The 16,953-nt window shown below is 34.3% G+C and overlaps 1 protein-coding gene across 3 annotated transcripts in view; it reads left to right on the forward strand.

Moving 5' to 3' along the window:
* The window catches only part of NYAP2 (neuronal tyrosine-phosphorylated phosphoinositide-3-kinase adaptor 2), a 138,104-nt gene that overhangs the window by 66,109 nt on the left and 55,042 nt on the right, over positions 1–16,953 (forward strand). For all 3 annotated transcript variants that reach the window (XM_026668020.2, XM_087965042.1, XM_087965043.1), the window contains one exon: positions 7,598–7,899. In XM_026668020.2, coding sequence (XP_026523805.1) covers positions 7,598–7,899 — 302 coding nt within the window. The remainder of the gene's footprint in view (positions 1–7,597; positions 7,900–16,953) is intronic.

The raw sequence follows: 16,953 nt of genomic DNA on the forward strand, positions 1-16,953 counted from the left end.
TTGAATATTAGTGAACAAGACCCTGCAGCCTTTTAGGCATGGATGAAACACAAGTCTGAAAGCTGTCAATACTGATCTACAATATTGGATGGAGTAGTTTTATCATATTAAAGTCATGTGTCTTTAGCTTCACATGCACAGAGGACAAGGGCAGATAACTAATATTAAAGTTTTCTCACTCAGTTTTATGAGTTATGTTCTGGTGCTTGCCATTTTGTAAAATTGAGAAATACAGTACATGACTTTTATATTGTATGATTAGTTTTCAGAATCTGGATAGGTGTAGTAAAAAAATGGGACAGGTTAGATATTAAGGTATATTGGGACAATGGATATTAGTGCTGGTATATGATAAACTGTTGCTATTATTCATTGTGTAAAAAATTTCTTCATGAGTGAGCATTGCCAAATCAACTCTTTCAAAAATAAGAAATGAAAATATGTTTTTTTTTTTAATTTAACACCCTTTTGATGTTGGGTCATGAACACGCAGTGACAGCCCTTAAACAACATTCAGTAAAAGGGGTGGAAATTAAGCAAACCAACAAGGATACCTACCTGATAAATGAAAAAGGTTCACAAAAGTTCTGGTTCATTGAACCATGATTAATACTTTCTAACAGAATTGAGAAAAGATGCTCGTTGACAGCCAGGAAGATCAATTTTATTTAAAAATTAATTTTAAAATATGGGAGAGAAAATTCTTCCAGCAGCCAACCAAGACAATATTAGCCCTTTGAGGCAAGCATTATGTGGCTCTACAGATAATGTCTCAGATAGTGCAGTTATTCTACATGAGCTTGGAGATCCATGGTTATGAGTTTTTCAAGTGGAAATCCATTTTATTTGCAACAGAGGATCGCAGATAATGGCCCACTCAAGGCTCAGAGGTTTCACTGAATGTGGAACTTTCAGTGTTTTGCTTTTGGTTTGGTTGTTTTGGGTAACATTTTCCCCCTAAATTAGGCAACCCCGATAGCACAGAAGAGATCATGCAGAAATTTTTCTAATGCAAAAACTTTTCATTGGCAACTTTTGGCATCTTGGTGTTGCCAAAAAAATCAGCCAAAACCTCAGATAGAATAAAATAGAACAGAATTCTTTATTGGCCAAATGTAATTGGACACACAAAGAATTTGTCTTGGTGCATATGCTGTCAGTGTACATAAAAGAAAAGTTATATTCATCAAGGGTCAAGAATCATATGGTACAACACTTAATAGTAGTCATAGGATTCAATAAGCATAATTATATTAATATTAATACAGGACAGTTCTGCAGATCTGGGCAGTTGAATGTATTCTACTTTTGGTATAGGAGCTTTGTCACATTCAGATTTGGAGTAGTTTTTCCTATTCCAAACTGAGGCTACAAGGAAGAACTTCTATCTTTCGTTTGTTGTATCTTATTGTTCTTATTCCCTTAAAAGTCTCTGCATTCCTCCATTTTGGTTTATAGCATCACTACACAAATCTCAATACTTGTCTGTTGATGAGATGTAATAATCTGGTTGGTAAACTAAAGAAAATTTCAAAGTCTCCTTTGATTTGCATGTGACATCTTGATGACTATATTCATGATATTTTTGAAGTAATGGTATGGACATGGCTTACCACTGCCCTATGTGGGACTTGTTTTTGATTATCATACCATAATCTGAAGATTTCCTGATAGTTTTTTCTTCCGAATACTACCAGATGAAACCCTGCTAAGGGTTTTTTGAGATTAGCCAAGGTCAACTTTCAAAACACTTTCCCATCTCTGGCAATTAAACCTAATGAGAACAAGATTTCATCCAAGACATATAGATGCCATTCTGGAATGGAATGGAACATAATTCCATCTTATTTGGCACGCTATGGGCAGGTGCTTAACTCTTTATTAAAATATATGGGTGTATGGGTTAAATGTAGGAGGTCCAGGAATCTGACTCTTCATGAATCTGTTTTAAAAATAAGACTGGGTGTAAAGATGTTCTTTGCTATACAAACATTTTCATTGGGAAAGAACTAGTACCTATGACACAGAAAAGCAACAGCCACACCATAAATCAAGAGCCTTGTTCAGAAAAAAAATCTAAATAAACTCAAAATACTTTGCATTTTAAAAAGATGTGTTTTATGCATACGTACTAATCTGCACACAGCTGTGCACAAGACTGAAAAAAAGATCAGTTTGTAATATAGTTATTTTTTTTTTCAAGAGTAGCTTATGTGCAGCTGTTAGGATGTAAGCCTTCTTTATTTTTCTCCTCCCATTAATGGGATTCTTCATGGACTGAAGAATCTTGTCTTGACTGGATTAAAAATAGTACAGCTTCAATTTTTAGACACATTCCAATTTACAGTTCCAATTTATGCTAATCCTGAAATAACTTTTCTGACACTAAGTAAAAAAGTTATGTTTGCATAAGTACATACACATATAAAATATATGCTCAGTATAATATTTTATATGTATTGTTAATGGAAATAGAGATTTCAAAGAAGTTTGAGTCCTTAATTCTCAGATAATTTGTCATTGAAAGAAATGTCATTAGATTTAAATAATTGAATTGGAAAACATCAAGCACAATCTTCCAAGAATTTCCATACTTTTGTACGGCTGTCAGTGGGATTCACATAGGAAAATGTTCCTACTGGATTGTATCCTATGCTACCTAAAATCTGAATGTGCTAATTAGTTTACAGGAGAAGTTGCTTATATTCTTTTTCCAAAGTAAGAAAATGCATATGTAATTCAAAATATATTATTTTAAAAATGTCTTGAACCTCTATTGAAATCCCTTAGTCAGGGCCATGGACGTTCTCTGTATCCACGACCATTAATAAATAAATTGATTTATGATAAAATTTTGATTTGTAATATGGTACTGTAAGGATCTTTTTTCATGGAAAAAAATCTCCACACAGATTTTTAACCTCAGTCCAGCACAAATCCAAAGGCATGCTGGGTAAGTGTCTAGGATAGTCAAAGTCCAAAAGCTTAAAACTTATGAATATTATTTTACATAATAACTATTCTCACCATGATCAAAAATGCAATTCTAAAGCAAGTATTCATCAGTAGGTTTACTAGAGAATGAACGGTCTGAAATATATATTCTTATTTTTGCATTTTAGCATACTTCTTTTCATAATGCATTATTCTGTATTGGATTTCAGACAGTTCTTCCTTGCAACTTATACAACTTGAACCTGACCAAGTCTGAATGGAAACCTCTTAGGGGAATATTCTGGACTTATATTTCTATATATATTAATAAGCTGTGCAGCATTTTCAGAATGCTGAAATTCCTGTAATAGAATTTTGAAATAAGCAAGAGCTTATCTTTTGAATAGTGAAGATCACAGACCTTGTTCTGTCAAAAGTAACAGAATGAGATCATCTACCCAACCATTTATATTATCCGGCCTCATTTTCTCTTGCAGAAAAAACAAAGCTTAATCTTGCATTGTTTTCTATGCTACAAAAAGGGAAGAGCATTGGCCTCTGATCAACTAATTCTCCTTACATCAATGTTCAAGACAAAATCATTAATATAAAAAAGCAAAAGGAAATTACATTTATATTTGATCCTTAATGATTATTTCTGGGCACAATGAAAATTTATAGAAATAAGATAAAAGCTATAGTAGTTTCAATTGTAGTCAACTGAAAAAAATAACAATACTTTTCACAAATTTCTATATGGAAATGTAGAAAAAATAGTTGTCAGAATATACAACTATATAAGCTTCTATATGGTGTATATAGCATTAATCTAAGGATTTCCACTTCTTCTGCTGATTGATTCATTCAGAATATTGACTCATTCAGAATATTTTCATTCAGACTCAGTGCAGTGTATAGGTTTCCAGTGTTGTGTGGAATTGAAGAGTCTAGGATAAAGTCTAGTTGATGATGACGCTTCCTGGCTGGTTATGGGCCCAGATAGTATCTCTCCAACTCAAACACAAGTTACCACATAGAGTTCGTACTGCAGTATTCTTTTACTATTGGGAGAGGAGGAAGAAAAAAATTCTCTATATATGGCATTTTTGTTCCTAGATCAAAGTGATAAGTTACTAAATAAAGTGCCAAATGGGATTGTTCTGATAAGAAAACACTGTGAGATGGAATCTTAATAAAATGAAGAGTATGTATTTTAAAAGGGGGTGTGATGACTCAGTGGTTAAAGATGTTGAGTTTGTCAACTGGACACCTGACAGTCTGGGTTCAAGACCTAAACACCACACAATGGGATGAGCTTCCATTCCTGCCCCAGCTTCTGCTGACTGAGCAGTTCCAAAGCATGCATTTGCTAGACCAATACTCGAATACAGTTCATCAGTCTGGAACCCTCATTACGTATCTGATATTAGCACAATTGAGAAAGTCCAGAAATATTTCACAAGAAGAGTTCTCCACTCTTCTACTTGTTGTAGAATACCTTATGCCACCAGACTTGAAATTCTAGAACTAGAAAACCTTGAATTACGCCGTCTTCGGGTCTGACTTAAGCATGGTATATAAAATCATACATTGCAATGTCCTACCTGTCAATGAATACTTCAGCTTCAACCATAACAACACAAGAGCACACAATAGATACAAACTCAAAGTAAACCGCACCAAACTTGATTGCAGGAAATACGACTTCAGCAATAGAGTAGTCAATATCTGGAATACTCTACCCGACTCTGTAGTCTCTTCCCCAAACCCCAAAAACTTTAACCTTAGACTGTCTACCATTGACCTCACCCCTTTCCTAAGAGGTCTGTAGGGGGCGTGCATAAAGCGCACCAACGTGCCTACCGTCCCTGTCCTATTGTTTCTCTATTCTTTTATTTTTCTTATATGTACCCATCTCATGTATTCACAACTATGTATACACTTATACTTATTATCTTGTAAACAATTGACAAATAAAATAAATAAATAAAATAAATAAATAAAAAATAAATAAATAGGTTAATAGGTACACTTCGGTGAGAAGGTAACAGCACCTTTGGCATATAGCCATGCTGGACACATGACCAGAGAAATTGTCTTCAGACAATACTGGCTCCATCAGCCAGGAAACGGGGATGAGCACCATGACCTAGAGTCGGTCATGACTGACATGGAAATCTTTACCTTTATATGTTTTAAAGGTAAAACAAAATTAGTTTCAGCTTTCATTATAACATCCTATTTTTTGTTCTTTTAGCATTAACAATTCACAAGGAACTGAAACTAATTACTGTATGATTTAGAAATCAGTGAAAACATTTGTTTGTTTGGCTATATTTTACTATCTTTATATAATTTACTAACATGGCAGCAGGCTGATTTTTGGTGGAATATAAAGATATAAAGTAGAAGATACAACAAAAAGCAGAAAAGTTTGTTAACTCAGGTTTTAAGTGTGCTTAATTTTAAGATGTGGAAATAGTATTTATGGAATATTTTATACAATTATATTTATAGGTATCCTACACAATCACAATCTGATCCCACCCACCTGCCCACCCAAATTGTGATCATTGCTTTCACCACAGAGGTGTTGTTTAAAAAGAATAGAAAAAAAAACTCATTGCTTTTCTCTTTATTCAGTTACACTTTGTTTCATTGTTTAGCCCTATTATCATTAAGAAATTGGTTTTCTGCTTTAAAATTACAAAAAAAAAAAATCTATTATGAGCCTACTCAGAAATAAACCCATATGAGTTTAATGCATCTACTCATATGTGGCTGAGTATGGGGGAGCAGTCTTCAATATTTTTAAAATCCTGCTAATCATAGCATCTAATGGAAAGTCCAGTGTCACAAAGAACTGTGGCAGTCCACCATTCAATTCATGGCCACTCTTAACAACAGCTATTGAAAAATGCCTACTTAAACATCTCCTTTAAAAAAAATTAAAAATGGGGGATGGGGGGGGGCTAAATCAAATAACTGGCATAATCCTAGGTAAAAAGACAGTGCTTTCTGATACAAATATGCAGAAGAACCAAGTGTGTCTGTGTGTGAGAGATTAGTTGATGTGACAGGTGCTGCATCCATGCTTCCTCAGCTTAATTTTTTCTAGCTTAAAAAGAATAATCCAATTGATGAGTTGTTTGAAAGAAGTGTGAGGTTAATATTTCCATTTTATACCAAGCAGAGATTGGCAGAATTCCAGCATTTTAAGAAATGCAATTGTAACTATTTTGTGTATGCATTTTGCTGGGACTGGGCAGCAACCTGCTGCAGTGAAAATGTATGCCAAGTGTTGTTCAAATCCTAAACTATTTTTAAAAATACAACATGAAAAAAACCTAAATTAATCAATATTGGAATACTGGGTGGATGTGGGTGCCATTCACAAAGCACTCTGAATGTTAAACAGCAATGATACTTATATTAAATACTCAGCTATGAGTATTTAATTATAGGTAATCAAGGCTTACCTTGATTACCAGGATTACAACTGTTTGTTTCGGGATTGTTCAAAGTTATAAGAGTGCTTAAAAAGTGACTTATGACTGGTCTTCGTACTTAGGCTTGTTGTAGCAACCAAGTGGTCATGTGATCATGATTCAGATTCAAAGACGCATGTACGGTATATAATATATGATAGTTGTAGCATCCAGGGAACATGTGATCACCATTTGTGACCTTGTGAGCCATCTTCCATCAAGAAAAATCAATGAGGGAAGCCACTTAATGATGAGGACAAAAAGTCAGTAGAGTCAGCCAAATCTCATGTAATGGCCACATCACTTAGTGCTGGAAATTGGTTCCAATTGGTCCCAATTACTATTTTTTAAATAATACGTTGAAATTTGTTCTCTACTTTCCTGGGGGGGGGGGGACTCTATAAAACATTTTGTGCTTATAAATTTCATTATCTTTCCTAAAATGTTTGGATATGATATTTTTGAGCTTGCTTGATAGTTGTCAAATAGTGGGGAAGGTTTTTTTTTTTAAAAAAAAAAAAAAATACATATTTCTCCATCACTCTTTACTCTTTCTACCTGCCCACTTTCTTGATCAGGACAAAAAAAAATGGAAGGAATTTGTACATGACAGGATTTGGAAATTTATCTAAAATGAAGGAAGCATGGAAAACTACAGATTCCTGAAAAGATGATTCATGCTTAATTTAAGTGATCTCACATTCCACTTGCAATTGTAATTTTCATCTTTTGAATGCAAATCAAGTGAACTTAATAATGATTCAGAAAATTTTTTGAACAAAGTAATAGCAGTTATTCATTGTTTACATGAAATTGTTTGCATGAAATAAGGAGGTCTGCGACTGCAAGTCTGTGTTACACTGAAGTAATGCTTTTCCTAAATATGAGAACAAGTATTATGAACAATTTAAAACTACTTACTTTAAACGTCATGAAATCTGGTTATGACTACAGTCATTAAACAATAGTCCCTTTGTGGCTAAGTTTTGTTTGACCTTTGATAAAATATGGACTTTGACCACATCATCAATTTTATAGCATAATTACTTTGATTTATTATGATATTTATTTGCTTTTTTCCAAAATATGTCTTCTTTGAATTGCCCAATAACCATGGTAAAGTTCATTGATTGATTGATAAAATATCTATCTGTATGCTTTTGCTTTCTTTACAGCTTAGGTGGTGAAGTGGGGAAAGCAAACGAGGGAAGCTACATAGGCAAACATTTTCGTATGGGGTTTATGACAATGCCTGCACCTCAGGACAGACTGCCCCACCCTTGTTCAAGTGGCTTTACCGTAAGATCCCAATCGCTTCATTCTGTTGGAGGGACTGATGATGATAGCAGTAGCTGCTCCCGGAAGCAACCACCACCAAAACCCAAACGAGACCCCAGTACCAAACTAAGCACATCCTCTGAAACTGTAAATGTTGGAACAACAAGTAAGAGTGCAAAGCTGCCAGACAGGACTGAAGGTAAATGCTGAACTCCTATTCTTTATTCCTGGAAAAAAATGTGATATGCGATTCACTTACTGATGTATACTCATCATAACATAAAATGGTTGCTATTTGATAACCCAGTAATGTAGTTGAGAGCCAAAAGTGATTTAAAAAACCTGTTTACGTGGCTAATATTTTCCTCTTCTTTCCCCTATGCCCACAACCTGACCCTTTGAAGAATGGGAAGGGCGATTCTTGAAAAGTACAGCAGTGCCAAGAATAATATTGGTTGTATAATTCAAATGAGTTTCAATCAGTGTGCCCTTGAATACATTTACCCAGAATGCATACATTTAGCAGAAGAAACTTGAATTCAGGATATAAATTATTGATAAGTTTTATATATTTTATTGTTGTCATTAATGCAGCTGCTAATACGCTAGTTTTAAAGGTAAGTGTAATGCCAAGATCCATTTGTTTTGCAGTTTCCTAAACAAAACTGATCCCTTTTAGCCATAAGGGAGCTTATCATTTAAAATTCAATAGTGAAAAAATAACAAGAACAGGCTATCAAAGGTAAATATGAACATACACCATCATATAAAATATTGGATTTATTTGAGTGGTGGAAAAGATTAAATAAGAATAATAGGTGGAAAAGGATAAAAGGATAAAGGAAAGAAGAAGAAGCACAGAATAAGAGATCTGAGAAAGAAACTGCAAGTTTGGTTGAGAACAAGTTTTGTTCACTTCTAAAAATTTTGAAATATACTTTTGACTGAAAAACAGAATAGATGGAGGGATGGTTGGAAATAAAACAGCAACAGCGCTATCACTAAAATGTGAGCATTTGTAATTTGTTCACCCCCAAACTAACACTAAGCAGCCAAATAAAATAAGTGAAAATACATGTAAGGTTTAACCTAAATGCAACCCCACCCCTGAATTTTAAAAATAATAAAATGACTAGGATAAAAATCAATTTATTATAAGTTCAATGCCAATTTTTTTTTAATTAAGCTGTCAAGTTAGCCTTACCCTCCACTGAGGTCTTTAGTGACACATAACATCCACCTAAGCAAATGCAACTATGACATACCTGCATTTCAATGACTGATACTACTAGGCAACTGTGTTATGATGTCATCATGTATGTGATGTCATTTGCCTCTCTTTCTCACCTATGGATCAGGGGTGAAATTAATTTTTCCCCTACCGGCTCTGTGGGTGTGGCTTGATGGGACTCAGTGTCGAAAAGGAAGAAGGCGGGTGGGCATGGGCAGAGCCAGCTGATTCAAATTGTCCCTACCACCTCTCCTGAGGTGGTGCAAGGTGGTTGAATTTCACTTCTGCTATGGATGCCAGGTAATGACCACAAGTGCAATTAAAAACAATCCCAAACTCAAAGAAGGGGAAAGATTGGCTTCAACCAAAGAGAAAACAAGCAGTTAATACTTACCATTATATCATAGAACATACTTTCTTCCCTGATAATGAGAGGATTATTTTAAAGCCAACACAAGGATATTATTATTGTCATTTTTAACGATTTTCATTACAGAAAACCTATAAGGTAAGTAAAAATGTTGTAGATATAACTGGATATCATGCTTAATTAATGCATGGTGTGCCTAAACTGAAACATTTCTTAGCCTCTAACCAGTATTTGTTGGAGACCAAGGACATTGGAAACTGCAAGATTATCTATGAAAAAATAATCTAGCCATGATGGTTGTTTTGATGCTTCCTTCATTATATGATATCAATAAGGCAATGCAAACACTTCAAAGAGAAATAATTGGGTTGGATAATAATGTAAATCTTGGTTGGATTATTTTAGTGCACTCTACATGGGGCTGCCCTTGAAGAGCAACTGAAAATTGCAACTGGTCTGGAATGTGGGGGAAGCATTCAGTTTTCGGTGTCCCATGGTTTGCTCATGGTACTTCACTGCAGTAGGAGCTGCACTGGCTTCCATTTTTTTTCCAGTGCAATTTAAGTTACTGATTATCACCTTTAAAGCCCTAAATGGCACAGATCCAGATTATTTGCAAGTATATTCTTCTTCTTCCACTAAGTCTGAAAGAGTGAGCAAACTTCAAGTTCTTTAAATATTGCATCTTATGGCATCTACCTTCTTGGTAACCCAATCCTTATCTTATGGCAGCACACCTTTTTGGTAGCCCACTCTTATCCTTTGGAAGACCCTTTCCCCTGAAATACAGAAAGGATAGGCCCTTATCTTCTAGCCTTCCAAAAAGCTTTAGAGATCTGGGTTTTCCCACAAGCATTGGTGACATTGGCATCAGAAATGTTTTTTGTGGATGATGGGGATGAATTGTAGTTAGGCATCCTGAGAGATTCCTTAGTATTTTTTTTACTGTTGTTAATTATTTTTCCTGTTGTTGGGGGTACCCAGAGTTATATTTCATAAGATGGGCAACTGTATACATTGTTGAATAAATAAATAAAATAAATAAAACAGTACTATGGGTACAGTTTATGGAACAGGTAGAAACTGTAAGATTTTCTATACATTTATAGCTATTCAATACCGCTATATTTCAATGACTTAAAAGAAAAGAAATACACAATCCATAAATTCATGATGAACTGTAGATGTAGAAACAAACAGGAACAAGCAGACAAAAATAAATTTAGGTACTATATTTCTATGCAAAAGCAGGATATTAAAACAAGAGAACCTTGATAGAACAAGAATAAGGCAGTATCAATATTAAGGCACAATAAAATTGATATAGCAAAAGGATTCTATATGGGGCATAATAAAGTAAATAAAAATTAAAACTAAATTTTTTTTTCTAACATTTCACAATTTAGAATTTTTTTTTTTTTACATTTTGTTCTGCTATGTGTCATTTTTATTATTCTGGAGACTTTCTGTAAAATCATTTGGCTCGGCTTTAGCATGTGGAAGTCTTTGCATTATTTAGAAAAGCATTATTTGCAGTGTTATACTTCATGCTGTACATTCCTGAGTTCTTTAAAATTCCTCATTTAACATAAACTCTACATAGTAGAGTTGCATATTTGTGATTAAATGTTATGGTTGGGTTGAACATGTTTCACTTCTTTTATTATCAGCTTTTTCTATGCTTTAAATTCCATATACATACTCATTGGTATTCAAGGAAGTTGTGGGTACTGTGTGAAGACTTGTCTGTGTAGTGTTAAAATATATGACATATAGTTAGCAACTTAAGAATAACGTTTTGCTCAGAAACTAATTACTAATACTTGTAGTCAAGATATCCTAGTGATTCCTGATGAGGAAGTTGTATTTAACAGTGTTGAAAAGCAGATCAAAACACATTTTCTGAATTTCTCACCTCTGTTCAATGTGTGATTATTGTTCAGTTATGCAGGATGGAATATTTGTGTATTCTGGCACATCATAATATGAAGATATCAATTTCTAAGTAAGAATATACTTTGTTCAGTAGTTAGTATTCTCTATAAAGATGTAAGCAAATGTGACTATCCAGTGCTAGCAGTAACTCTGGCAAAATAGTTGTGTAATAAAACCCATATACTATATATATGAAAAAGAAAAGCACTTTTATATAAAGTTAATCAAAAAATAAAATTCCAATCCAAAACATTTTCAGGTTTTATACTTGTAGGTTGAAGTCAACTTCATTTCATTTCCATTTAACTATAACAGAATTACACATGGTACAATTAATAAAATTACTTTCCAGATGTAATAATTCTTAAGAAAGTTTGACTGGGTGTTGCATAATGTTTTATTGCTTTTACCCAACACTGTTTCCAGCATGCCAATAAATATTATTTTTCTCAATGTATCAAAGTTTAGTCTTGTTTGTATCATTCAAACTTTATAAAATAGCTTAGATTCAATTTGGTCCTATTAAAGAATGTGGCTCAAATATATTTAATCATATTGAAATTAATATGCTAACTGAAATCATAGGCATTTGCATTTTTTGTTTTACAATTTTCCACAAAGCCCATATTTTTGCCTTCTATCACATTTCAAAATATATAATAATTTGTAGCAATCCATGTGATTTGCATCCAATGTTGGAGAGATATATGCAGCTGTAAGGCCTCTGATGTGGGCACAACATCTGCTATATTTGTTTTTATTATACAATGAAGGAACTGATCTAAAGAGATCTAAAAAAAGTATTGTATCTATTTATGAAATTAACTTTTCAAAATCGTTCTCATTATAGCTGACATCAAAAAAATTCCAGAAGTATTCATAATTTATGTAATCCAGTGTTTTTCTTCAATTCTGCTTTAGCAAACTATGATTGGGGGTATTTTGAGAATCTAGTAATTAGGCCTCAGCTTCTTGCATAAATGTTTTTCTCTGGTCTATATTCAATGAAAAAACTATTTCTGATATGATTGTGTGATAACTGGGTGAGTGATGGAGTAAGGGGTTTCTTTGAAAACATTTTGCTTCTTATCCAAGAAGTTTCTCCAGTTTTAGCTTGCTTCTTGGATGAGAAGCAAAATGTTTTCAAGGAAGAAACAAACAAAAAAAGTCCAGTTGCCTTTTGAACAGCATCTTTGGGTCAAACTCCAATTCTTCAACAACATTTATTTAGGGGCTGCCTCGTGGTTACACAATTTAAACCCATCAGATGGCAACAGAGAAAAAGGAAAACTCCTCTACCTCTTTACTGCTACCTTGTGGCCAGTTGGTTGATACATTGATTATTTAATAGGTCATTTTGGAGAAATTATATGGAGATACTCAAGAACTCTATAATGGAACATTGCTTTCACCACACCAAAAGGTCTTTTTTTTTTTTTTTTGGTTGATGTGACAATTACATCTGTCACAAATTCAGGTGCCTTGCAGCCAAGAAAGCTAAACTCTTTGTTACCATCCAATAGACACCAAGATCTTGTGGGAGCAATTAAAAATAATAATTGGATAGAGTACCCAGACTTTACAAGCACCATCCTACTATATGTCCTCTACAATGATTGGTAGTGGCTTTTCCAACTCTTTCCACTTTTAGTGCTCTTTCAAATTTAATTCAGGGAAAATAATAAATAACTACCCTTATTAGGTCTTGGTGGAATTGCTATATAGGCAGCCCCACAGCATGGCCAGATGTGCATTATGGCTACACTGTGATTTCTGCCAACAATTTCCTCCTGGTTTCAAACTGGGGAAAAAAGCATGGCAAAGCAGCTGTGTAGATAAGCCCACAGGCAGATAATACACAAGTGACTAAGGAGCTCATGTCACTGGCTTAACAAAAGAATTCACATGCTGCCCATTCTTACACAGTAACCGTTGAATGGGTCTGCTTTCTTTGTACAGATAAATATTGATATGATAATCTCCACAAAAGAATCTCATAGACATTGATATATTAAGGAGGAATGGCAGCCAAACCCTTACTCTGTAGCTGCTCTTTTTCTATTTCTGAATCTATTTTAATCAGTTTCTTGTTAATATAGTAAATACTTTTCAACTTAAACAGGGCACTCCCACTGGTATTTGTTTAGCTAGGATATTGTGCAATTGGAAATGCAATTAATTAAAAAAATAATATTAGCATCAACTAATGACATCACATCAAGCAGAATTTTAAAAAATATTCTGACTTTAGAATATTACTGCTTTTTCCTGGTAATTGTCCTAAGGCCATGTTCTCATCTGTACTCAAAAATATGCCCTAGCATCATGTTTGTTCTGGCTTCATCTTGTCTTTGATCCATGACTGAAACAGACTTAAGACCTTCTTAGCTGTACTGGCATTAAAGTTGTTTTTCCATTGAAAAGCAGTATCAAACATATCACATTTCTTGGTTTTGCACCCATTATTTTGCAGAAAAGGCAGGTAATGATGATGACTAGTTGGAAAGGCACTAGAGATTGAACAGGGCTCAAGAATTTCATACCATAGCTTTTTGCTGATTTAAGGATGGGAGGATAACATTGTAATTTATTGATGGGAAAAGTCCTAAGAATGTGGATTGTCTCCATAAATCTTAATATTTTTTAATGTTCAATTTATCTACATGGATTGGTTGTAGCATATGTTTCTCTTACCAAAGTATTATTTTTCTCTTCATGGCTTTCAGGATTTATTTATACTGCCATAAATAGATAGACTACAGCAGCATGCACGTACAAAATAAACAATAAAATTATTTTCTAATTCTATTACCTCCACCAGTGAAACAGAGAGCTAGCAAAATAAATTTCCCAATCAAATCTACTTTGGAATGTATAGAGATCCTATTGGGATGGATCTGGATAAAAAGATGGAGGAACTAAAGATCATATTCTCACAACTTTGCATGTTGCCCTCAGTGATTTTATAGCATATTAATTCTATTTAGAAACCCAGGATTAAAGGAAAAAAATGAAATTCTCCTTTCAAATTCAGTTACTGAAATAAATTGAAGAAACATGGCTAAACTCTATTATATTTATTTATTTAACCAGTAAATGCTCTTAGCAACATGCCAAATTCTATGCTGAGGAGGAAAAAAAAATACGTGAATTAATACTCATGCCAAAATGTGGAAAATTCATTTTGGACATGAAGTTCACTTGTAAAGATTCTTTGTATCAAGGAATTTTATGTGCATCTATCTACAGTATCTGGGTCATTGGGGCCCTTCAACAGACTTTTGAGGAAGACATGACTGCCATGTTTTCCAGTGGTAAAACATGCAATTACATAGTATGATCTGAAAATTCTCTGATGCAGCTTATAAGCATAATCACCTCTCCCCGCTTTCCTACCCATTGATAAATTGAAATCCAGGAGGAGTTTAATGCAAGGCTTAGAGAACTAATGGGATATAATATGATAAATCATGATTGTGAAATTTGATGGCCTCCAGATTTCTTAGACCACAAGTCTAATAATTCCTAGCCAAAGGGACTGTTAGGTATAACATTGATACCAAATATGGTTTGGGTGAATAAATATATAAAACTTAGATATCATGGTTTAAGTGCTTATCACTTTAAGCACAATGCAGCAGGCAATTAGCCGATTAAGGGTGCGGTTAGAAGTTACAATATAAGGAAGCATTAGAAGCTGGAAAGCTTTCTGGCTGTAACTGTCTCTGACTGTAACTGTGTGCTGCTGCGACTAACTGTGATTACTGACTGTGAGTGCCTGTGACTGAACTGTTATTGTTTGCTACTGTTTGCTGAATATCCAGCGTTTGTTTCTCTGGAGAGTGAAACCGGAGGAGGAGAAGATATCTTTATCGGCTGATAAAGATATTACAAGGACTCTTAACTTGGACTATACTAGTGAGTCTTACTGGATGGAAATACTGTGAATGACTTAATGGACTGAATGACAATGCTTAAACTCTAACTGGATTAAAAACTATTTAAACTACAAACAGTGTTTGTGTTCAGTGTGTGTATACTCTGGGGCCCTTCCGCTCTCCTTTGGTTTCCTGGCTTGACTACTGCTGCAATACTCTGCTAGGGGTTAATTCCCAAACCCTAACATTGGTTATGGGCCCAGCAGCATAGTCTAACTAACCAGGATATAGCAGAGAGTTGGTGTGAGTTGCACATTACTGTAAAAACAAACTGTTTTAATTAGTTTAAAATAGTTAAACTATCTGAAGAGTAATGGCACAAGTAAATTTGTCACAACTGTCCATGATATCCAGGCTGGATGGAACAAACTATGTTTCATGGTCAATGAAATGTAGTTTACTTCTACGCAGAGAGAAGGTTTGTGGGACATTATAGCAACCCACCAGATGTGAGGCTGGGATCCTGCTAATGATGATGATAAAGAAAAGTTACAAGACTTTAAACTGAAGAATGAGCAGGCTTTATGCATCATAGGACTGACTCTCTGTGATCAGCAGCTTGTCCATATTCGTGGAGAAGAAAATGCTGCAAACTGCTGGGAGAACCTCAGGAAGATTTATGTTCGGGACAGTGTAGGAGCACATATAAATCTTACACGGAAGCTTTTCGACGCATCTTCAGAGGAATGGAGATATGTTAGTTCATTTAAACTGTATGAAGAGCATTTTTCAAGATTTGCAAGAAAAAGAGCTTATATTTAATGAACTGCAACAAGTCTACATAATATTATCTTCATTAGATCAAAGCTATGATGACTATGTGACTTCGTTAGAGGTATTGCCAAAAGAAAGCCTCTCATTAACCGAGATTACAGGCAGGCTACTAGAAGAAGCCAGAAGAAGGCGTGAGCGTGACGAGCTGAGAGAAGATAAGAAAAAGAAGAAATTATCTTCAAAGCTTGAAAGAAACCAGATTAGCAAAGTAAAGCACCGGAAGAAGAGAATTTATCTTCGACAGCATACAATTAAAAGTGTTTTAATTGTGGAGGCAGAGGACATTTGGCAAGATTTTGCAAAAAGAAAAAGCCAGAATGTAAAAAGCCAAAGAAAGCATTTGAACTAGCCACGTTAAGCAACTCTGATGTGAAGAATAATTTATGGGTGGTTGACAGTGGCGCATCCACTGCATCACAAGAGATAAGACAAAATTTATAAAAATGTCTACAAGTTCTCAACATATATCTCTTGCTAACGGCTGGAAACTGAAAGCTAAAGGTCAAGGTTTTGCACGTGTCCGTACATAAACCAGGATATAAAAATGTTGTATGTACCGCAACTAAAGTTTAATTTGCTTTCAGTAAGGGTATTAGATAAATTAGGTTATGTAATTACTTTTAAGGATAATAATTGCATAATTGAAAAAGATAACAAAGGGTAACTGCAGCTTTAAATGGAACATTATATGTATTAGATAATAGTAAGAAAGGGAGGCTCATACTGTATTTAATAATATAAAGCCTCATGATGAATGTATCCATTTATTGCATAGGCGTTTGGGGCATGTAAATTTTAAAATGCTAAAACGTACAGTTGAGTTATCTGAAGGAATAAGGTTAAAACATTGTGATAAATATTTGCGTTGTAATGTTTGCTGTGAAGATAAGAGCAAAGTATTGCCTGCAAATAGGCTAAATGGTTTCAAAACAAAAGAACCTTTAGAAGTAGTATTTGCAGACATAATAGGTCCAAGAAACCCAGTATGGGGGTGCTAGATATATA

This window comes from Notechis scutatus, chromosome 4 (genome assembly GCF_049901735.1).
Source record: "Notechis scutatus isolate UNSWTSFEM ecotype Mainland chromosome 4, rNotScu1.2, whole genome shotgun sequence".
Classification (NCBI taxonomy): domain Eukaryota; kingdom Metazoa; phylum Chordata; class Lepidosauria; order Squamata; family Elapidae; genus Notechis; species Notechis scutatus.